The sequence below is a fragment of the Aspergillus wentii genome (genome assembly GCF_001890725.1).
Source record: "Aspergillus wentii DTO 134E9 unplaced genomic scaffold ASPWEscaffold_4, whole genome shotgun sequence".
NCBI lineage: Eukaryota > Fungi > Ascomycota > Eurotiomycetes > Eurotiales > Aspergillaceae > Aspergillus > Aspergillus wentii.
The window spans coordinates 4,024,654-4,045,946 of record NW_024467835.1 but is presented as its reverse complement, the minus strand read 5'-3'; the positions used below and the strand labels follow the sequence as shown (position 1 = coordinate 4,045,946).

General features: G+C 48.1%; 11 protein-coding genes across 11 annotated transcripts; 5 read left to right on the top strand and 6 right to left on the bottom strand.

Annotated features, from left to right (window-relative positions):
- Positions 1–75: 75 nt before the first annotated feature.
- ASPWEDRAFT_173013 (uncharacterized protein) lies at positions 76–2,164 on the top strand (the record flags this gene model as incomplete). The annotated part of the gene is made up of 6 exons (XM_040831011.1): positions 76–274; positions 330–1,304; positions 1,355–1,420; positions 1,470–1,529; positions 1,578–1,678; positions 1,730–2,164. The coding sequence occupies 6 exons, from the start codon at positions 76–78 to the stop codon at positions 2,162–2,164; spliced, it is 1,836 nt and encodes a 611-aa protein (XP_040689906.1).
- A 509-nt stretch (positions 2,165–2,673) lies between these two features.
- On the top strand, positions 2,674–3,956 carry ASPWEDRAFT_184171 (glycoside hydrolase family 76 protein; the record flags this gene model as incomplete). Its single annotated transcript, XM_040832019.1, has 3 exons — positions 2,674–2,758; positions 2,805–3,499; positions 3,549–3,956. 3 exons carry the CDS (start codon positions 2,674–2,676, stop codon positions 3,954–3,956), a joined length of 1,188 nt encoding a protein of 395 aa, XP_040689905.1.
- Positions 3,957–4,087: 131 nt separating this feature from the next.
- On the bottom strand, positions 4,088–6,016 carry ASPWEDRAFT_184170 (uncharacterized protein). Its single transcript, XM_040832018.1, has one exon. It carries the CDS (start codon positions 6,002–6,004, stop codon positions 4,115–4,117), a length of 1,890 nt encoding a protein of 629 aa, XP_040689904.1. The 5' UTR covers positions 6,005–6,016; the 3' UTR covers positions 4,088–4,114.
- Positions 6,017–6,516: 500 nt separating this feature from the next.
- Positions 6,517–7,294, bottom strand: ASPWEDRAFT_77488 (cutinase family protein; the record flags this gene model as incomplete). Its single annotated transcript, XM_040839547.1, has 4 exons — positions 6,517–6,778; positions 6,826–7,040; positions 7,099–7,184; positions 7,246–7,294. Coding segments are annotated over 4 exons (612 nt in total), but the record flags the coding sequence as incomplete, so codon positions are not given.
- Positions 7,295–7,878: 584 nt separating this feature from the next.
- Positions 7,879–8,783, bottom strand: ASPWEDRAFT_41436 (uncharacterized protein). The gene has a single exon (XM_040835560.1). It carries the CDS (start codon positions 8,612–8,614, stop codon positions 8,231–8,233), a length of 384 nt encoding a protein of 127 aa, XP_040689902.1. The 5' UTR covers positions 8,615–8,783; the 3' UTR covers positions 7,879–8,230.
- A 753-nt stretch (positions 8,784–9,536) lies between these two features.
- On the top strand, positions 9,537–10,181 carry ASPWEDRAFT_156713 (uncharacterized protein). The gene is made up of 2 exons (XM_040829712.1): positions 9,537–9,589; positions 9,637–10,181. The coding sequence occupies exons 1-2, from the start codon at positions 9,575–9,577 to the stop codon at positions 10,015–10,017; spliced, it is 396 nt and encodes a 131-aa protein (XP_040689901.1). The 5' UTR covers positions 9,537–9,574; the 3' UTR covers positions 10,018–10,181.
- Positions 10,182–10,752: 571 nt separating this feature from the next.
- On the bottom strand, positions 10,753–11,886 carry ASPWEDRAFT_134962 (uncharacterized protein). The gene is made up of 3 exons (XM_040829332.1): positions 11,846–11,886; positions 11,618–11,799; positions 10,753–11,572 (listed from the first exon to the last, which is right to left on the bottom strand). The coding sequence occupies exons 1-3, from the start codon at positions 11,879–11,881 to the stop codon at positions 10,864–10,866; spliced, it is 927 nt and encodes a 308-aa protein (XP_040689900.1). The 5' UTR covers positions 11,882–11,886; the 3' UTR covers positions 10,753–10,863.
- Positions 11,887–12,657: 771 nt separating this feature from the next.
- ASPWEDRAFT_173006 (uncharacterized protein) lies at positions 12,658–13,027 on the top strand (the record flags this gene model as incomplete). Its single annotated transcript, XM_040831010.1, has 2 exons — positions 12,658–12,818; positions 12,865–13,027. The coding sequence occupies 2 exons, from the start codon at positions 12,658–12,660 to the stop codon at positions 13,025–13,027; spliced, it is 324 nt and encodes a 107-aa protein (XP_040689899.1).
- Positions 13,028–13,187: 160 nt separating this feature from the next.
- On the bottom strand, positions 13,188–14,844 carry ASPWEDRAFT_111771 (uncharacterized protein; the record flags this gene model as incomplete). Its single annotated transcript, XM_040828269.1, has 5 exons — positions 13,188–13,343; positions 13,388–13,800; positions 13,844–14,240; positions 14,286–14,704; positions 14,748–14,844. 5 exons carry the CDS (start codon positions 14,842–14,844, stop codon positions 13,188–13,190), a joined length of 1,482 nt encoding a protein of 493 aa, XP_040689898.1.
- Positions 14,845–15,412: 568 nt separating this feature from the next.
- Positions 15,413–17,120, bottom strand: ASPWEDRAFT_69410 (putative MFS transporter; the record flags this gene model as incomplete). Its single annotated transcript, XM_040839046.1, has 4 exons — positions 15,413–15,825; positions 15,874–16,518; positions 16,570–16,831; positions 16,877–17,120. The coding sequence occupies 4 exons, from the start codon at positions 17,118–17,120 to the stop codon at positions 15,474–15,476; spliced, it is 1,503 nt and encodes a 500-aa protein (XP_040689897.1). The 3' UTR covers positions 15,413–15,473.
- Positions 17,121–18,420: 1,300 nt separating this feature from the next.
- On the top strand, positions 18,421–20,586 carry ASPWEDRAFT_111631 (uncharacterized protein; the record flags this gene model as incomplete). The annotated part of the gene is made up of 2 exons (XM_040828257.1): positions 18,421–18,888; positions 18,937–20,586. Coding segments are annotated over 2 exons (2,118 nt in total), but the record flags the coding sequence as incomplete, so codon positions are not given.
- Positions 20,587–21,293: the final 707 nt, after the last annotated feature.

Below are 21,293 nucleotides of genomic sequence, written 5' to 3'. Positions count from 1 at the left end.
TAAATATGTAGAGGTGTCCCTGAACGGAAATGGCTTCTGGACATCGCCTTCGACAGAAGATTTCATACCCCCACGATGGTGAATCTCCCACGGTCCTGGCTGTCTTCCAGCCTGCTCTTCTCCCTTCTTCTTCAGCCAGCCTTGTCTCTGGTCTTTGAAGATACAGAAGCCCCCGATGTTGTCAAGGCACTTGTGGACAGAGATGTCCAATCGAGCGAAGATGCCGTCCTTTCGTATTTTGATCGGCTAAGCAGAGATTCTTACTACTGGAGTGGTATGATACACCAGCACAGAACATGGATATAACTGACACGAACATTGCACAACAGGAATGCAGAATGGCCACAAAACGCTGGCCAACCTCACTGTCGACATGGGCGATGATGAAGCGAGCATTGTCTCGATGGAAAAGTTCCGGCACCTCCTGAAATCCATCGACTGCACCAAGAACGGGATGGTGATGGAGTTTGAGAACGCTCGTGCGTTCGGATACACCCAGCGCGGATGGCAGTGGGTTAACGACGAGGATGACCGCAAATTGATCCTGGTTGCCGGCAAGGAGCACTGTGGATGGAACAAGTACCGGACGCCATTTGTCGTCTCGTCCATTGCGTTTGACAGGGACTCGCTGAAGGCCAAGTTGACCGGCGTGGCATCCGAATGGAAGAAGCTGTTTCATAGCTACGAACTCACGATAGGCAATGTGGACGCACCCAGCACCGATCGACGAGACTGGGACCCCACTGCATCCATGAGCTTCAACCATAAAATCCCCCTCAGCAAGTCATTCCCGATTCCTGGCACCGACGTCTCCGTGGATGTTTCTTGCGAGGGATGTGAAACCAAAGGATCCTTTGACTTCGGCGCCCACATCAAAACCGACTATGGCGTCCCTGTCGCCGCGTCGTTGACTCTGTCGCCAAATGATGTTTCTGCAAGCTTCACCCCCCGCCTCGGACTCAGTGGGAATATGAGCAAGGAACTTTCCGACGAGTTCAAGCTAGTGACGATCTCTGTCGAGGGCATCTCCATTCCCGGAGGAGTTCTGGACCTGGGTCCGGAAATTGTCTTTAGTTGGGGATACCAGATTGGTCCTGTCAACGGATCCGCAGGGGTCAGTGCCGGAGTGACTCTGAGCCTCTCGGACTCTGCAAAGCTCGAGCTGGACCTCACTGATCCGGACGTGTCTGCGGGTGGTTGGAAGCCTCACGTCAAGACCAAGCCTGTTGAGGTCGATGCTAAGATCGAGGCGGAGGCGGAGGTTTACGCCAAGGCCGAAGTGCAATTGATTGCGGCAGTGCTTGGTATGTATCGCGCTCCTGAGATGGCTCAACTATTTACTGACAGCTTCTAGACCAGGGCTTTGAAGCGGGTGTTTATTTGAAACCCTATCTCGGAGCCAGCATCACGGCCTCTACGAGTAAGATCACTCTCCATGGGAATGAATTCGATGTACTAATGCCATCCAGAAAAGGCATTTGATGTCGGCGCCAAACTTGGAAAACTCGGTGTCAAGGCTGAAGCGGGCCGTAAGTTGATTGGCGTCATTTGATCTGTCTTCCACTAACGAAATATAGAATCCCAGGTCTGCGTGAAATCCAAGGCCGGTGTCAGCCTGGATACAAGCATCGCCCAGGCGGATTCGCCAGAAGACCCGATAGTGGAGAAGCAAATTGCAGTATGTGGTTGAACTGCGTCTTTCTGAATAATCTCAACTAACTATGAACAGGAGGTCACAGCGCCGATGCCATCGAAGTGCTTCAACTTTGGTCCCACTGCTGGCGTCAACGTGGGCGAAGACAGGCAGAAGTCGCCGGCATCCAGCACCAAGGACAGCAGTTCCAGCCACAAGTCCACTCCTGTCAGCACTTCGTCTGTCCATCACTCAACGACTCGCTCCTCTGCCACTCACACTGCCTCTCATCACTCGACGACTGAATCTTCTGCGGCTCATCACTCCACCCATTCCTCTGCCGCTGAATCGACTACCCTACACACCCGGTCACACCACTCGTACTACACCTCATCGTACGAGACCACATCCTACAGCACCTCGACATACGACTACACCACGACTGCCACATCGTCGACTCCTTGCTCGTCGTCTGCTACGTCCACTGCGTCTCATCACAGAGGCCACCGTCGCCACCATAACCGAATCTAAACCTCCAGCATGGGAACTAATTCTCAAGTCTACCCACTGACTTTACTTTAATATATTTTTCCTTCTATGTACTTCTTTTATCTGGGCTCATATCCACTGCAGCCTATTTATTACTTTTTTCTTTTCTTTGTACATATACATATCACCATCGGGGTTTCTTCATATGCGTGTTCAGGGGCTGGGAAGAGGATTAAATCATCTTAGAAAGAGATAGGAAAGGATGAAACTGGAGATAGCAGATTTAATTGGATACTTCAACTGAAGGATCTCCCTTTTGACTCGGATAAGCAATGATCTTCTGATATAAATAAATCGCATCAAAGGATCAGGATTTTATAATGATTTGCAGCAGGCAGTGCTCCGCCCCCACAAACACCAAAAAAAAGAAGCAACACTGCGCCTTCAGATCGTCCATGAGAATTCTGGCCCCAGGAAATTAATTTATTTAAGGTCTCAGTTGCTTCTTCAATCCCATCTCAATCTACATCAATCAATTGAAACAACTCAACATGAAGGCCTTCCAGACTGCCGTTGCGGCTGCCGCCATTTTTGGCACCACTGCCTATGCAATTGACATTAAGATCAATGACCAGGGTAGGTTGTTATTTCCCACCTTTTGACAATAGTATTGACCAGATAGAATCTATCAAACATGCCGCTGCATCCGCCGCCTTCAACACCATGGGCAACTACACCGGCAACGAGACTGGCCAGATCCCCGGAGCCTTCCCAACGAAGTGGTGGGAAGGTGCCGCCCTCTTTGAGTCCATGATCACGTACTGGCACTACACCAAGGACGCATCGAACAATGCCGCCGTGAGGCAGGGTATGAACTGGCAGCGAGGCGACAACAATGACTTCATGCCTGCCAACTACAGTGCTTATATCGGCAACGACGACCAGCTCGCTTGGGGCTCTGCGGCCTTGACTGCGGCCGAGCTGAACTTCCTCCAGGACAAAGGAGTGCCGACATGGCTGGAGATGGCGGAGAACGTCTTCAACGATGAGATCAAGCGATGGGATCCCCGCACATGTGGTGGTGGACTACGCTGGCAGATCTTCCCTTACCAGGCTGGATACGCCCAGAAGAACGCGGCCACCAACGGCAAACTGTTCCAGCTGGCTGCCCGCCTGGCGCACTTCACTGGGAACGAGACGTATGTGGATGTGGCCAACCAGGCGTGGGACTGGAGTATCAAGTCTCATTTGTTGAACACGGAGACCTGGTCTGTTGTAGACACCATCAACTCCGGCAAGAACTGCTCTCTCTCCGGTGATGTCTGGTCTCGCAACTACGGGCCATACATGAGCGGTGCCGCGGTCATGTACAACGTTGTATGAGCCCTACCTACATGCTCTATAAAACAAGACTAACAGCTCCCAGACCAACGGAGATCAAAAGTGGAAGACAGGCCTAGTCGGCCTCGTCAACTCTACCATAAGCACTTTCTTCCCCTCCAAGTACGGCGGCAACATCCTTTCCGAGGTCAACTGCGAAGCGAAGAACAACTGCGACTCCAACCAGAAGGCCCTCAAGGGAATGTTGGCTCTCGACCTGGCTGCTACTGTCAGAGCAGCCCCCTTGACCGTCTTCCGGATTTGGCCCAAGCTGCAGGGCTCGGCTGTCGCGGCTGCGAAGCAATGCACCGGTGGCAACACCCACACCGTCTGCGGAGGGCGCTGGTACGAGCCCAAGTGGGACGGCAGTGATGCCTTTGAGGACCAGCTGGCGGCCACCAACATCTTCGTGGCGAACCTGGCGGTCCCCAAGCCGGGTTCTGGTCGTCACTGATTCGGAACGAAAGCAGACCTTCAGTGACAACGGCAATGATGCAGTGCGTCTGCTTGGATCATGAATGAAAATGTAAAATGACAACTGTACGATAGCTACTGGCTACTGAACTGGATTCAAAATTGTATACTCTCTCGAATTCATCATTCATATCTATGTCAACGCCTTGTAAATTGGAAAACACGATCACAATTAAAGACAGTAAATGCATCACCAGCATTCGTAGCACCCAACTCGCGAAGTAATTCAACCATCTGACTGTACTCTTTCCCACTATGCAGGCAGAATAAGGAAACATTATCCATTGCCAAGTTAGGGTCCGCACCATGCCTGACCAGCAGCCTGGCAGCGTCCACATTTCCTTGTTTCACCGCGAGATATAGGGGTGTTGCACCATCGCTGTCCGGCTCATTGACATCACACCCACGAGCAAGGATCTTCTCCAGAAGTGAATACCCTGGCGACTCTGCAACATTGCCTTTTGAAGTGATATCCTTCCATGGCGAAGCATGTGGATCGGCATTGTAGTCGAGTAACATCTCTGCTATCTTGTAGTGCCCGTCTTTGATTGCACAAGCTAGCGGCGATTGCGGGCTCCGTCCACGAGCGTCATCCTTGTGTTCGTTTGGATTTGCCCCATGTTCTAAGAGGCTGCGGACGTCTTCCTCGCGTCCTCTCTTCACTGCCGAGAATAATATCATCGATTGCCGTGTGCCCAGGTTGGGATCTGCGCCTTCAGAAAGCAGCAACTGCACCATTCCCGGGGGCCCAAATTTGGCTGCATACCAGAGGGGACTGATGCGCTTTCTGGGATCACAAGGGTTTGGATCGGCCCACTGCCCTAGTAGCAGTCGGACAATCTCGGTGCATTCTTCCATTTGCGCATCTCCCAACGACCAGCTGTAGGCGGCTCGCCATAATGGTGTTTCGAAACTCCCGTCTCTTGTTACGTCCACATCAAGCTTGGGGTCATGGTCAAGCATCGCGTTGACTACTGGAACGTTTGAATGAAGGACTGCGTAGTATAGACTATGGGTGCCCTGGTCATCCCGCGCATTGAGGTCCGCCCCGGCCTCCAGTAATCGTATCACCGTCTCCACGCCCCGCTTGGTTGAGTTGCCAATGTCCTCTGGAAAAGGCTGAAGCCCATACGATGTAGCATATATCAAAGGCGTTCCAGTGACCGTCGTCGACGCCACCCGAGTCTCTGTCGACACACCAAGTCGGAGAAGTCGGTCCACAAGTGGGTAATGCCCACACTTTGCAGCAATGCAGAGGACAAATCCCTTGGGTTCCATATCTGCCCCGTTGTCGAGTAAGAGTTGGACAATATCAAAATACCCCGCCTCAAGGGCGTCCGTCAGTGCCGTCCTGCCGTCGTCGCGTTTTTGGTTAATGTCAGCCCCAGCATCCAGTAGATAACGAACGATTTCAATGCGACCCCCAGAAACTGCGGCTTGAAGAGGCGTCCCATAACGGCCTATCTTGTTGGGATTGGCGCCATGATCCAGCAGAAGTCGAACCATCTTTATATGCTGCTTCTGAACAGCCTCAACGAGAGGTCTGCCATGAGGTCTTTCCGAGTCGATGCTTGCGTCAGGAGCTGCACCATGCTCGAGCAGCAGTCCCACCAAGTAGTAGTCGCCGTCTCGTGCAGCCCCAGTCAGGAGTCGATCGTTCCGGCAGCAGGTGTTGTCCGGGTTGGCGCCATGTTGCAATACCAACCTTGCAACTGACAAGCCCCGTCCTCGGGTCGCAAAACAGAGTGGTGTGTGGTGAAAATGAATGCTGCTCTTGCGGGTGGCTGGTAGTTTCTTTTCCAAGCTGGGATTTTTCTTCAATGCCTTTTCTGCAACATTGATGTATCCACGTTCTGCTGCGAAGCCTAAGGCCAAAGAGTTACCATATTTCACGTTCTGTCGATAGAGAAGGGGTTCGAGGGTATTGTAGAAATGTCGGTTTGTTTGCGTGAGAGCATTCAAGCTTGCTTCGGAGAGATTACCTACTATTTGCAGTAGGATCTCATGGGGTAATCCGATGAGCTCCATGGTGAGGATATTGGAAAGGGAGTATGGATCAAAGTGGTGAAAGAGAGTACATCATGGATGCTCTTATGTTGCTCAGGCTGTGAGTCAGCCTTGTGTGCACAGCCACGATAACAGGGATTGCCATATCCTCATGAACATATCAGATACTTTATGATGCTAGAGATTAGAAACTGGACAGAGCAAAAATATAAAAATACTTGGAAAAGAAAAAACAAAAAACATACAACAGCAGGGATTCGCTGGTGGTCACCCACCCAACTACTAACCTGCCGGCGTGTGGCTTAAGTACGGCTGAGCGGACGGGAAGCCCTGTTCTCCACACCCTGTGGTCGTATGTACTGGAACAGCAGTCGTCATAGTAGATAAAGAATATCTATATCAGGAACTTCTACAAATATTCCTACCCGGAGTATCTGGTATGAACCTACAGCGGGGCAATACAGAATGAAAAGTGTAGGATTCAGGACGTGAATGATGGCTACTAAATAGACGACGCCCGAAAACCAGACTGCCTAAACCTTCGACTGCAGGAATATGGAAGCATTTGGCACATCAGCCACATAGGTAAAGTGCGCCGCGGTAATAACCAGAGTGCCCTCGCAGACCAAGTCTCCCAACGCACAGTAGATTTTGGTCTTATCAGTCGAGAAGTTGGGAATGCGACCACCGTCCTGCTTGTTACGGGTATCTCCGAAAAGCACAACACCCTTGATCTTCTCTTTGACGCTATCAGAGAGCTTCGAGATGGACCCGTGCATCACGGCTGCGCCTTGGCTGATACGTTCGTTAGAAAGAGCTGAAGCGAGAGATGGGAGCCTCACCTGTATCCACCCGCCACGATCTGGGTGTCGGGACATTTGGACACTGCCAGTTCAAACAGTGTTGTGGCTTCGTTGATAGCCGCTTGGGTGGTGCCCTGAGGGAGCAAGTTGGATACCAGATCGGCTGTGTATGCGGGTGCCACGCCTTGACAAGCGACCTGGCCGATATTGGCGAGTTTCAGAGCATCGCACAAGGCTGGGCCGGTGGAGAGGCCCTGTTCTCTGCATTAGTTTATGCCTGTGCAGTGGTGTTTGGATCACTGTTCTGCTTACTAGGTAGCCAGTCTCAGTCGAACCGCGGGCAAAGATAAAGGTGATGGGTTTGCACGATTCACTTCGCAGTTCATTTCCATCCAGGGCTAAGTATGACTATTTAGCACACTGACCACAGCTTTCGAACGGGGATCTGGGAAAGTATACTTTGACGGTCCTGAAGACTGACCGGGCTGGCTGCGGCGAGTCCAGCAAGGATGGGAATGAGAGCCTGGAGCTTCATGGTGATGATTCACTAGCTATAGAGATGGGATACTGCCTTTCTGGAGAGTGCTGCTGCTGCTAGTGAGCTGTTTCCTTTTTGTACGAAAGCCCTACCCCTTTTATATCCTGATGGTATCCCATCGTTCCATCTCAAGGGCCCGGCCCTTTTCATCATCATCCCTACGGCACTTGGGATGAACCCAGAAACCTCGGTTGCTGCGATGCTGGCAGAACCTGGCTGAGCATCTAGAACAGAATCTCCTTTCAGCCATTGCAATCATATCCTTGCCCGCTTGCTACCCCATCGATGAGACTGAGGTTACAACGGCAGTGAGATGGAAAAGGCGCACGGCAGTCGACCATGTTGCTCGTTGATCAGGTGAGCATCCCTCATCATTATAAATGAAGACTACTATGCGTTTTTTGACAATTTCTCTTGTGTAGAACTTGGCAAGTGCCGTTTAATACATTCTGTTCGGAAAATTGTCGTGCCCAGATCCGCCCCCGCAGTTTCTGCGTCTTGGATACTATATGTGTCTACCGAGGATGTAACGCAAACTTGTATGACTTTATTGCCTTCTAGCTATCTGCTCTGACCATTCTTGCTGTATAGATGCTGTATTATAAAAGCCAAGAAGGCCGGAGACAAATCACCTGCCAGTGGGTGTGGCCAGAATCACTAGGTCACCAGCTGTACAGGGGGGGTCATCTATCTTTAGTCTTGGAGGCCACAGGCTGAGAGCGCTTGACAGACACTCTCATGTTTATTAATCCACTGGCAGAAAAGGAATACAGGTCATATGTTCTGTATGTTTGTTTGGCTGCTTTGCCGGCTAAACCCGGGCTGATGCTATTATCTTGTTGGTTATTCCAGTCATCCTAACCAAGTATCAAGCGAATATGCAGCAGTAAAACAAAGATGTATACCTCACTTACTTTCCACTGCCTTACTGTTCACCAATTTCTCTAGTACTTCTCGCCGTATTTTCAACGTTTCCTCCAAGAACTGAATTTCGATCTGAAGGCGTGTCTGTTCATCAACCGCCTGGGCTGACTGCCCAGGGACTGTTTGGTTCTCTTTTGCTTTGACTTCATCCGAATCTGCCTTTTTTGAATCTTCCGCTGGCGACTTAGAGATGCCCAGGGCCGATGCAATCACCATTATTATAACAACAATAATAAATAGCACAAGCCCAACGAGGAAGATCCCGAGTAATGCTGGAATGAAAGCCTCGAAAGTAGCTTCGAAGATGATTTTTATAATCTTCCAGACGCGCTTGTAGTAGGGATCGTCAAAGTTGCGGACGGGCATTGTCGTCGTCGATGTTTTAGTGTTGCCAGTGAGCTGTAAGAGAAGTTGGAATCAGCGTGGGGAGCCCTTTAAGGGATGCATCGCCAGTGAGGCTGCCAGCCTCGCCTTCTTGGCATGTGCAAATCCTCGTGTCGATTAACGCCTCCACACCGAATTATCAGGAATTTGTGTTAGTTTTGTACGGGGTAATGACGCTGTAAGGAGGCTGTGTCAATGTTCAAAGTAAGCGCAGACCAAAAACCGAAAAATCGACATTTGGAGAAACAGCCATGGTTTTCGATCGGCAGATCACTGCTGCGCCACTTCGAGGGGCCATAAGCTAACAGCAGCTGCAAAGTGCGCAAAATCAAGGGCAATACGATATATAAGATGGTGATCTAACATTACCTCAACATAATTATTTACAAATCTCCTTCATCAAATCCATAGATAGCCAGTGTTGGTCCGCGGATAGTGGCTGCAGCCCCAAAGAATATATAAAGGTTGGCATCGTCACTATAAGCCACCAATCAATAAATCAAATAAACTAGTCAATTAACCATCTAGTGATATGCAGGTATCTTTTCAGAAGCATAACCGTTGAAATCGGGGGATGCTCCTTATTAAGTCCATTTTTCTATTTGTTCAACACGAAAATACATCTGTATGAAGGGAAAAACAAACACCCACCCAATTCGAGCAGTGAAGCATGGCTAGATAAAGCAACATTGAATCATGCCATAATAATAAATTAAACAATTCCTTTTATATACATGTGCCGATTGGACAGACCCTGATCATCTCGGGTGTCCGTCGGAGCAGCGGTTCGTCCCGTGCAGATGCTTATCAGTGACGAGCTGACGATGTAACCTCATTCGGAGATTTGATATCATGTAGTTAGTCAAATAAAGCTGTTGTCCTGGTTGCTGAAGAAAGGAAAAGCAGGAAAAAACTATACATCAGGAAGGAAAAGCAAGCAACATGTTTTCTATTAAGGTATATATAATCAATCTCCACACAAAGTGCATACATTGATATCACAGACAATCCTCGCACTTGTCCCCATCGTGGCCACCTCCATCGCCAGCACAATCCCCATCAAGCGCGAAAGCTGCCAGTACACCTGCGGTAGTACTTGCTACTGGTCCAGCGACATCAGTGACGCCCAGAAAAAGGGCTACTCGCTTTACAAATCCGGCGATACCTTGCACAACTACCCACACGAATACCACGATTATGAGGGCTTTGAATTTCCTGTGTCGGGTACATACTACGAGTATCCCATTCTGAGCTCCTTCAAAGTTTACACTGGAGGATCGCCTGGTGCGGATCGGGTTATTTTCAATGAGGACGATGAGTTGGCTGGATTAATTACGCATAATGGAGCCAGTGGTAATAATTTCGTGGCATGCAAGTCCAGCTAGATTGTTTGGATCAATTTGATATTTGTACATCCTAAACAATAGTAATTGTAGATCTCGCAGTAGCCTGCATAGTGCCCTCAATCTCGGGTACTGAGAAATATACCTGACCCAGTTGCTCGTGAGCACCTGGGACTCGCCATGAACGTCCTAGAACAAGGCCTGTCACTCGAATCAAGGCCGTGAACAAGAGCATTATATGGCATTAGGGAAAGCATCTATCACTGACTCGCCAGAAGCACCCCGGCAGACGGGGTGTACAACATCGCCAGTATCCAACAGCCCCTGCCATATACAATATTTCTGCATTCTGGTATACGCGCGGTTGACTACCATTGCAGAAGCCCAAGCATTGCACAGAACAGCTTCGCAAGCTCCATGTTTTCTAGGATAGCGACATCTGGTGGAGAGCAGCATTTCACAAAAAAGGCCAAAAAGATTCGTGATTCGTGGTTGGAAGTAGGACTTTTCCTGTACAAATAAAATTAACCTACTGCGATCGGTCTAGGGCATGATTAGAATGAATCAGGAGCTGCTGCAGGACAAAGTGTCCGAATCTAGGCGAAGCGATATCCTGTTGGTTCATGATAAACGCAAGGGTGGATATAAAGATGTTGATGATTGTTGATCAGCAGGATTGCGAGACTGACGGCTGCCACCGTGGCTTTGATGAGACAATTGCCAACAGGGATCTTGATAGGATCGATTAGACGCCTCTAAGCGCCAGTCTTATTCGCAGCTCTAAGCATCTATGTAGTAGGTTGAAGTATATTTGACTAGGCTTGGAAGAAACAATCACCGAATCCAATTTCATTGCTTTCCAATTGCCGCTACTTGTGAAATAACCAATTAAATAAAACTGCGAATAGCCTCCTCCAGCTGCTGATCATTCATGACACGAATTCCCAGACGATCATTCCATGATAGCTGACGAAAATCTTTACCGCCATAGCCTTCCTCATACATCATTGCATAGTAATAGTTGAGCATAGCAGACTTGTCACCGTTCTTCAACTTGGCATCTGTCTCTTCCAACAGATTGGCCACCTTCAGATCAGGTATGCTGCCATCCTCGACAGTTCCGAAATCGAAACCGGTAATCCTTGATACTATCGCGGTCAATTTCCGTTCTGTGACGGCTGCTGAATGAATATACACGGCTTGGTTTGCGGTCGCCTCAAAGTTGTCTTTGTCAACAATCCTGACGATAGCAGTGGCGATATCTGACAGGGTCGAGGGACCAATTTCATTGTCCCCTCCATTGTGGAAGACAGCCTTGCCAGTCATGGGATTGGGACCGAGTGCTCCAAACCTAAGGGTCAAGTCGAAGAATGCGCCATTGTTTAGGGATGTCCAAGTTGTCGTTGATGTGGTACTGGCGATCTTGGTAGTAAGATATTGACGGACCTTGACCTTTTCTGCTGCGACAGGAAGCCGACTAGCGAGAGGTGATTCAAGGTTGGTGGTGAATTCAGATGGAATGATACGCTTCACAGACACAGCGAGAGCAGCATCAATCCAGACTTTCTCTGTTTCAAAGATGGGAAATCCAACAGCACTATACTGTCAGCTAACAGACACACTGTAGTATCGCTCGACGTACCTCAATACAACATCCTGTCCCTCGAATGCAGCCCTCAGTTCACTTTCGTCATTGAGATTAGCTTTCACAGAGTCAACACCGGCCGGCAAATTTTTGCTCGATTCCTTTCTCTGAATAGCAGTAACTCTATGTCCAGAAGAGAGTAGAGCTTGTGCAATCCGGCTTCCTAGAAGACCAGAGGCCTGCCATTGTTAGCCAGTTAACAATAATTAATAATATTAGGCATACCCCAATGATCGCGATATTATGAGCGCTAGCAGACATTTTCAGAATTGATGTGGTTGAGATGGGAATCCATGAGAAGTCGTTGAAGATGGCGATATTTAAGAAACACTCGGCATTGGAAAGAACCCCGAGTCTACTAATCCATCGGATATCGGGATCACAACAATGCGATGCTCCACCAGCCATCCAATGGCATAGATAGACTCTAGTCTCTTTAACTTATGACAAAAAAAGTATTTGTAATCTTTATATCAGTAAGGTGTATAAGAAGAAATGAGAGCAAACTCCTGTGACCACATCGCGACTAATACCTGAGGCATCAGTATTTGGGCTACTGGCCAATCAAATCATCGGTTGATAGTATTCCGACGATGCACTACACGGTGTACCTGAAACGGTTCCATGTCTTTGCTCGGTATTGTAATACGAGGTAGATGAACTAAAGTAGAACAAAACATAAAGTACTCAAGTAGGTCCACGTGGCTAATTTAAGATCGTAACTGCATCAGGAAAATAGTATCTTCACTAACCCCTACCTAGAAGAGCCATCCAGTGGCATAGATTTCAAGCACCGCAGGGTGTACGTATCTCCTTCTTCGCAACCCTGCTGTCTTTCGGAGGCTTCAACAGGAAATCGTCCAGAACTTCCAGACAGAAGAATAAATCACCTTGAACAAGCTCACTTCTCTCCATTTTCTCTCCGCTGTTATTGATGAGTCGCTTCGTCTCTATCCCCCTACACCGAGCACTCTCCTTATCGTGTGCCTCAACAAGGAGCTGTTGTATCTGGAAAACACATTCCCAGTGGTACAATGATGGGAGCCAACCTTTGGGTCGTCCATCGATCATCGAGACACTTCACCAACGCCGGTGTCTTTGTCCCGGAGAGATGGTTGGGTGATCAAGCATTTTCATCAGACGACAAGGCAGCATTTAACCCTTTTATGACAGGTCCGAGAAACTGTGTGGGACAAAAGTATGTCAACCACCTCAAGTGTATACTCAGTGCTAACAGTAACTAGACTCGCAGATGCAGAACTCCGGCTCGTTCTCTCTCGCCTGGTGTGGAATTTCAATATAGAGTTGGCAGACCCGAATGAAGATTGGATAGCAAAACACCAAGTCTTTACTCTTTGGCGGAAGCCTGAGCTCAAGGTGAAGCTTACTCCAAGGCAGGCTAGATAGATAGCTTATGCTATTTATATGAAGGATTACTAAACACCGTTAAACGGTTTCCACATCGGCAAATACTCGTAGGGCTGAACCGAATATCCCAAGGTCCCAGTGGATCCTGCTACCTGATATCTGTCCTACCATATTGTCTGCATTTGCAATCACTTCTCTTTCAACCAAACAATTCCGTTGTTTCTTCCAGATTCCGTCCTGCTGTTTCAGGCAGTAGAAACCACGTCCACAGAAAGCCAAGAAATGTCATGGCGGAGAAAAACCAAAATGTGCCTTTGGGCTGCATGGCATTTTGGAGTAACATCGACGGGACGGCCTGTTCATTAGTATCATGCTTATGAGTCGAATAGCAGGACATACCTTGGATATTCCATAACGATTGGCATAGTGGAAGCACATCAGGAGGCTTGACCCGATCGCTCGAACTCGCAGTGGGAAGACTTCAGCATTGATGAGATACTGAATCGAGTTCCATCCCATCGCCCAGCCAATACCAACAAAATACATGAATACGACTGCTCCCATAGCTGCTCTTTTGACTGATGACGATTCTGTAGATGGATCGACAGTAAGGTAGATGGCTATGTAGAGCATTGCCACTTGCTGTATCAGAATGCCCGACACCAAAGACCGCTTTCGTCCGATGTGGTCGATGAGGCAGATGGCGCATAGGAGGGATGCAACGAATTTGATTGCTCCGAGGACGGCAGTAGTGAATAGCTTCTCCGACTGTCCAGTCATGCCAAATAGTGCGAATAGTTCAGGTGCATAGGCTTTTCTATTAGCATCAATCGTATCATAGGAGAAAGAACATACTCGTGATGGAATTCGCCCCCGACCACTGGCTCACAATCTGCTCTGATATAACAAACAGCAGTCGTTTTTGGTTCGCCACAACAGTAAACAACTCTTTCAATGCACTCATCCACGATGTGCCAGCGCTTTGTTGCACTTCCGTCGCGAGCTGATTCTGGATGCTCTCGATTTCTGATGAGACCAGATGATGTTCGCGAGGGAGATTCCACAGTCTTCCCAGGGCGCATCTTGCGTCTTCCCAATCTCCGATTTTGCAGAGATATCTAGGGCTTTCTTCGCATAAGAATGAGAATATGCAGAGCAATCCTGCCACGATTATCTGTATGCTCTGCGGGATAATCCACTGGGTTGAACTATGGTTCGAGATATGCAGTGCAGCACCCCAGGCAGAAAAGTACTGTCCATCAGCAACATCCAATATCATCAGATCAGAACGACTTACTCCAATCATGATCCCAATATACTCTGATATCCCAAATAAACACACCATAAATCCTCGTGCCTGTCGAGGTGCAATCTCTGCCAGATACGTCGGTGCCACTATCCCCGCCTGTCCAATGCCCAAGCCCATCACCAATCGTCCAGCGTATATCTGGCCTAGTCGTCCATCTGCTGTGATAACAACAATCACTCCTACTAACCATAGAACACACAATTGTCGCATGGACCAGAGCATGCCGATTCGTTCACACAGGAAGAACGCGATCAGGGCGCCCGGGATACTGCCAATATGCACCATGGAGGTGATATTCGAAAGACGATTCGCTTGCTGCGAGGCATCGAGATATTCAGCACGGAGGTCGAATTCGTGGATGAAGGATTCCTGAGCGACGGTTGTTGAGATGATGCCCTCGTCGAGTCCTGTTTATTAGCTTTGTCTTTCTTCAGAGGTGGGATGTCTCACCCCTCGACATGCCAGACAGGCCGAAGCTGAGTCCGGCACAGACGAGCTTAAAGCTGAATCCCTTGAAGAGGGAGTGAATAGCGCCTTGCCACTTCATTTTGAACAATCCATAGATACTGTCAGCTGGTGACACTCATGAATAATAATATTAAAAGATGGGCTGACTGCCTTGTAATAATGTGCTCAACTCCCTAGAAAGAGTGGGGATGCCAGCAATCCGGTTGCCCCTGTCTCCACTCAGCCCTACAGGGCTGAACAAATTCTCGGAGTTCGGATAAAAGCTGCCCTCTGATTGATTGCTAATAATAACATCGTTCGTTTTGTTTCTTTTTATTTTGCTTTTTCGGATATTAATCATAAATGCGGTCAAAATGTTGTGCTGAACGTTATGCCCACATGTCATTTGCACAGCCGACAAAAAAAATTTTTTTTTCCGTCTTCTGTTTGCTTCATTTAACACCACAGGGATTAAATAAGATAAAATAACGTGTCATTGGTGTCCGTGTCTTCCTTTACGATCTGCAAGCTATTTCTGTGTGATATATGTAAACGGAAGCCCTAGATGGCTTCCATGAAAAAATGGCTATATAGCGGTGTGCTGTCTAATGTCGAGTGATGATGGTCTAGGATGGGATGCCAATAGACTACGATCAAGTGCAAGGTATGGGTCAAGTAATCTCGTTAACTATACACATCTATTAATAATTCGTAAAATAGAATGATTCTTTAATAAAACCATCTAAAGTCAGGACTATCCGGTCCTTCTCGTAACCTCTCCGTGGGAACATCCATCGCAGTGAGGTTGATCCCCTGCTTCATATTCCTCCGTTTATTATCAATCATCATCCACACTCCCAGAAGCAATGTGAGGACAATCCCAGTACCACAGAAGGCGGCAGTGGTGATGAGGGCGGGAAGATATTTCGGGGCATCTTGGTTGCGGAAGATATTGGAGCTGACGACGCCCATTAGGTTTGCGATGGGGACGGCGATGGAGGTGAGGAGCATGCGGCGTCCTTCGTTGGCGATGTTGTTGTTGTACCAGGTGTCTAGAATGACGGAAGGCGCGGATGTTCCCCTAATTCGTTAGTTATTTATACCAGAATAGCATATATGGATGGCTTACCAGGTCATCATGAATGATGCAAAGTATGCAACCCCCAACATAGAAGTGACGTCAATGGAAACGTAGATCACAAAACCAATAAAGGTACACATCAAACCGAAAGCAATGAATGGGAACCTCCATCGAGTCCAGTCACTGCAGAATGCAAGAATGAGAAGAACAACTGCGCCAGACACATTCGGTGCAACGGTATACAGATTCGTCTTGACGGTATCATATCCAAGTCGGGAAATAATTTCTGGTAGAAAAAGCTGAACTGATTGTAATGGAACACCGAGACAGATTTGAATGGCCAGGACGGCCCAGCTGGTTGGTTGTTTGAACACTCGTAGTGCGTCGCGGATGTCCAGCTTTTCGTTGACGACCGATGAACTATCGAGTTGAAGGCGGAGGTAGGCGAGTTCCTTTTCTTCCGGGGACAGGAAGGTTGCTTGTGATGCCGAGTGTGGGAGATACCAGAATGCAAAAATTGCGCAGATGACTGTGCCTCCTCCTTCGATGAGGAATAGATATCTCCATGATGCCAACGGACCAGATGTGATGCGGAAGACACCGAACGCGAGAAGACCAGAGAATGCAGATGCGATACTTTGGGCTGCGTAGAAGATGGCCAGACGGCGTGCTAGTTCACCTCGACGGTAGAATCTATATCGTCAGTACATCAAAGAAGTCATCTTTGATAGATGAGGAACATACGTTGTGAGGTAGTAGATGACGAGAGGTAAAAAGGCGCTCTCTGCCATACCCAGAAACCATCGAATGGCCAGAAGACCACTAAAGTTGAATACTGCCACCACCAAGATTGTGCAGAGGCCAAAGGTGAACATCATGCATGGAAGGACGAGGCTAGGGCCGTATTTCTTGCCGACGATACCGAGAAAGGGTGCTGTGAGGACGTAGGGAATGAAGAAGATGCTGAGGATGAGGTTGTATTGGTTGCCATGTAGCTTGAGGGTTTCTACTCTGTTAGCATTGGTTACCACCTAGAAAGGGAAGAACTCACTCTCTAGTCCTGCAGTCTTTGCATTGCCTAGATTGGACTTGTCGAGGCTGTTGAACAGATACATCAGAGCCAGCACAGGCAGAATGCGAAGATCAATCTTCCACACCAACGACCGCTCAGCACGCGAGTCAATTGCGCTCCCAACGTCTGTGGGAATGTCACCTGGCTTGATATCTGGCTTTGCTGTTGATACATCGTATGTTGTCTCCAGAGGAGATGATTTAGTGTCTGATGAGGTAGCCATCTTCGAAAAGAGATATGATGATTCTACACAGGGAAACCACGGAGATTTTCCATGATATATAAGGCCTTCGAGAAGACATCGAACCCTTGCATGATATCGAATCCCGATATTTCACGATCGATATGATAAGCGATGCCCATGGGGTTGATAAAGCATGATAAGTGCCCGTGTGTCACCCTTTTGTGTCGGGAGATAAGCACAGATAAGACTGTTCTCTCCTTAACCCCATACTCCCTCCCATTATAAATAGTCAGTCACCCCGAATAAGAATAAATGACTCCTTCTCATCAAAATATCCAGATCCTACCCATTGCCTACCTCTTAACTATCCTCTTCATTCTACAACATCAAATCGCTTATCAGCGCCAAGACCAGTCCCGTGCAGCGCCAGATAACCGGCCTTGGCAGAGTGGGGCCCTAATGAATACTCGAATGAATAACACATTTCCATTGCGATAGTGACTCGATTCGATTTGCTTTGACTTTCAATTGACTTTCTGGATATTACATCCAGTCTGCCACAGTTGCCGTTAGAGGTTGTCTCTCAATGGCGTTTCGGAGAAATCTCGCTTCGCCACTATCGCGATTGATTGTGGCTTGCATTTCACCCGAAAGGGACTGATTACTATCATGTTGATTGGCCCCGTGCCTGGCTCTGCTGAGCAAAACAAAGTCCATATAAATCAATTTTCTTACAGATATAAAGAGTAATAATAATCTGGGGTAAAATCTCTTGAAACAAGGCTTCCAGGAATCATCCAATCCTGCATCGATGTGTGTAGCCTGCATTTATGTATTCATGCGTCCGGGGATGTGTAATTCTGGGACAGTCTACAGACACTTAGGGAATGAAAAGGACATGGCTTCAATGAAGAACCGCTGTATATTACTCCCCATGGCAAGCTAATGCATTAACCATATGCTTATAATCAACCCCTTTGGCTACCCAGACCCGTGTACCACTGTCACCGTCTCATATTCAAATCGGCTCTAGCATCCGCCTTGATCCAAGCTCCGTTACAGGCATATGCTGCTGTAAAAGTGGTGTTCAACCATCTTTCCCCCTCATATCAACATGTCTACCGGTATTCATAAGAGTTTCTGTAAGCCTTGTAATATCTGACTATCTGAATAGCGTCGCATTGCTTCATCTGGTGAGTGAGGCTGAGCAGTGCAGGGATTTGCACACGTGAGTGATTCTGGCGCTTAATTCCAGTGACCAGCTCAGCAATTCCCAACTGCATTGAATGGCCATTGTGTTCATTCTTGACAATCCCATTGTGTGTGAATATACCAAGAAATGGGTTTATTGTATAAATTGACCAAAAAACTCCGCAAAGCAAATCCACCGGTTACTCCGACCGTCTCCAAACCCAATACCCCGCCGACGCTTCAGTCTCAGCCAGACCCCAACGCCACAACCATCAGACCAGATAATCTGTGGGAAAGAGCCGAGCATAAACTGACAGAAAATGAAGATAAGAGGAAAATTGTGCAAGCAGGCCTGGAGATCCTTGGATCACAGCTTAAATCAAATTGTCTCCAGCCCAGAGGGACAGCCAGTCGCCAGGAACAGCTGTGCGGCCTTCTGGAGCTGAAAACACGCGAGTTAGAGGAAAAGAAATTGACAGTTCGCTTTCTCGATAATGAAGTTTCTGTTCGTGATAAGGTCACCAAGACCTTTCGGAACATCCTACTGTTCAAGGATATCATCAGCCCAGCTACGGCGTCGAGTCCGCCTGCAGCGATTGCTTGTGCGGGGGTGACTGTCGTCCTCACAGTGAGTGTAATGCTGCTCTTGCAATTTAACTGACAGCTAATATGTGTGCAGCTGGTTTTGAATGCCGCAGAGCAACACTCCAACCTCATCCAAGGGTTGGAATCCATCTCTGGATTAATCTGTCGACTTCAAGTGACAGAAGATCTTTATCGATCGGCACGGTCGCAATCTGCAGCGGAGGTGAAGTTGCAGCAAAAGTTCGAAGCAGATTTGACCGATTTATATTCAATGATTCTGGAATTCCAATTCCGGGCTTTATGCTACGTTCAAAAGCACCGAGTGACCAAGCTGTTCCGTGATGCCTTCGATAAGGATGGATGGACGACACTGATGCAAGATATTGAAAAGTCAGAGGATCTGAGCCAGAGCTACACTGCTCTCTTAGGTGCTACAAATGTGGACAAAAGATTATCAGATATTAAACGCGCACAAGAAAGCACTCAGGAGTGGCAACAGCAGAGAGTTCGAGATGAAAGACAGAAAAGCCTCCTCAGGTTGCTTTATACTTGTCCATACAAAGACCGCAAGGATCGGAATAGCAAAAGAGTCCCTGGTACCTGCGAGTGGTTTACCGGCCATTCTCTCTTCAAGGACTGGCAGCAGAATGATAAGTCCTGTCTATTATGGGTTTCTGCAGACCCTGGATGTGGCAAATCTGTGTTGGCCAAATACCTGGCCGATGACTTCCTCCCGAGTATAACAAAGGCAACAGTCTGTTACTTTTTCTTCAAGGACGACTTTTCAGACCAGAAAACAGCGACAAATGCAATCTGTGCTGTTCTGCGGCAGCTGATCCTGGCACAGCCTCATTTATTATCAGACTCCCTCCTCGACAAAATGGAGACTGACGGGGACAAGTTTACGAATTCGTTGTCTGACTTGTGGTCGGCATTTACCAGCATCGCAGCAGATCCAAGAGCTGGCGAGATCATCTGCATCATTGACGCTTTGGACGAGTGTGAGGAGAGTCACAGGGAAAGCATCATCCGCACTGTACAAGACTTCTTCCTCATAAATGCTGGCAAATGTAAAGTCAAACTATTAATAACCAGTAGGCCTTATTATGATATACGCTATGGCTTCCAGGAAAGACGGCACATGTCAATGATCCATCTCAGCGGCGAAGGAGAGGAAGAGGTCGAGAAGATCGCCCAAGAGATCAATCTGGTGGTTGAGAAGCGAGTCGACGATATTGGAAACAAACGCCGTTTAAGGACAGAGCAATGTCAGTTTTTGCTTGACAAGCTTAAAGTCGTCCCAAACCGGACATATCTTTGGGTCACATTGACCCTGGATGTGATAGAAAACATTCTGGGCTTCACCAAAGGGAATATCGACAAGGCGATCAAAGAAATCCCCCAGACGGTGGACGAGGCATATGATAAAATCCTCAACAGAGGCCCAGCACCGGACAAAGCCAGAAGTTTACTACACATCGTCACTGCCGCCACACGGCCTCTCTCTGTTGGTGAGATGTCTCTGGCCTTGGCTATTGACCAAACATGGAGATCGTCTGCTAGCTTGGAGGACCACCTCGAGCATGAGGATGACTTCCGACACACCATGAGAGACCTATGTGGTCTTTTCGTCGTCATTGTTGACTCCAGGGTATACCTTCTTCATCAAACCGCGAAGGAATTCTTGGTCGCGTCTGGCAGTTCTCTAACTCTCGTTCAACCCGACACCAAAAGCTGGAAACAGTCTCTCCACCCAGCAGAGTCAAACAAGGCCCTGGCAGAGATCTGCACTTGGTATCTTCATTCCAACTCCTTTGCCGGTCATCCAACCAGCTTCCTTGAGTACTCTATCGAATGTTGGGATGCTCATTTCCGTCTTTCCGCCATTCAAAAGAACGATGCAATAACAGCCCTAGCACAACACATTTGCGATCCAGAATCAGCCCAGTACGAGGTCTGGTCCAAATTGAGAAGGACCAACGCCATAATGACTGTAGCAGCAGCCAATTCACTAGTCGTTGCAAGCTCCATCGGACTCCAGGCAGTAGTCGATCTTCTAATTACAGATCGGAAAATGGATGTTGAAAGTCAGGATGCCGACCGTGGATGGACAGCCATGATCTGGGCCGTAAAGAATGGCCATATTGAATTGGTTGATTTTCTTCTTCGCGCTGGTACAAGTCCACATTCGAAGAATCGCTTTGGTCAGACTCCAGTATTTTATGCGCATACTCATGGTGAAACACTCCAGTTGCTCCTCGACGCTGGGGCAAATGTGAATGTGCAAGATTTTAGCGGCAATACGCCACTAATGCACATCTCGGATAATGGAACTTATGAGGAAATCAAATTATTGCTCAATGCTGGTGCCGACGTTAACTGTGCCAATCGCTTTGGATCGGCACCAATACACACAGCCGCGGAGTGGAATAATAT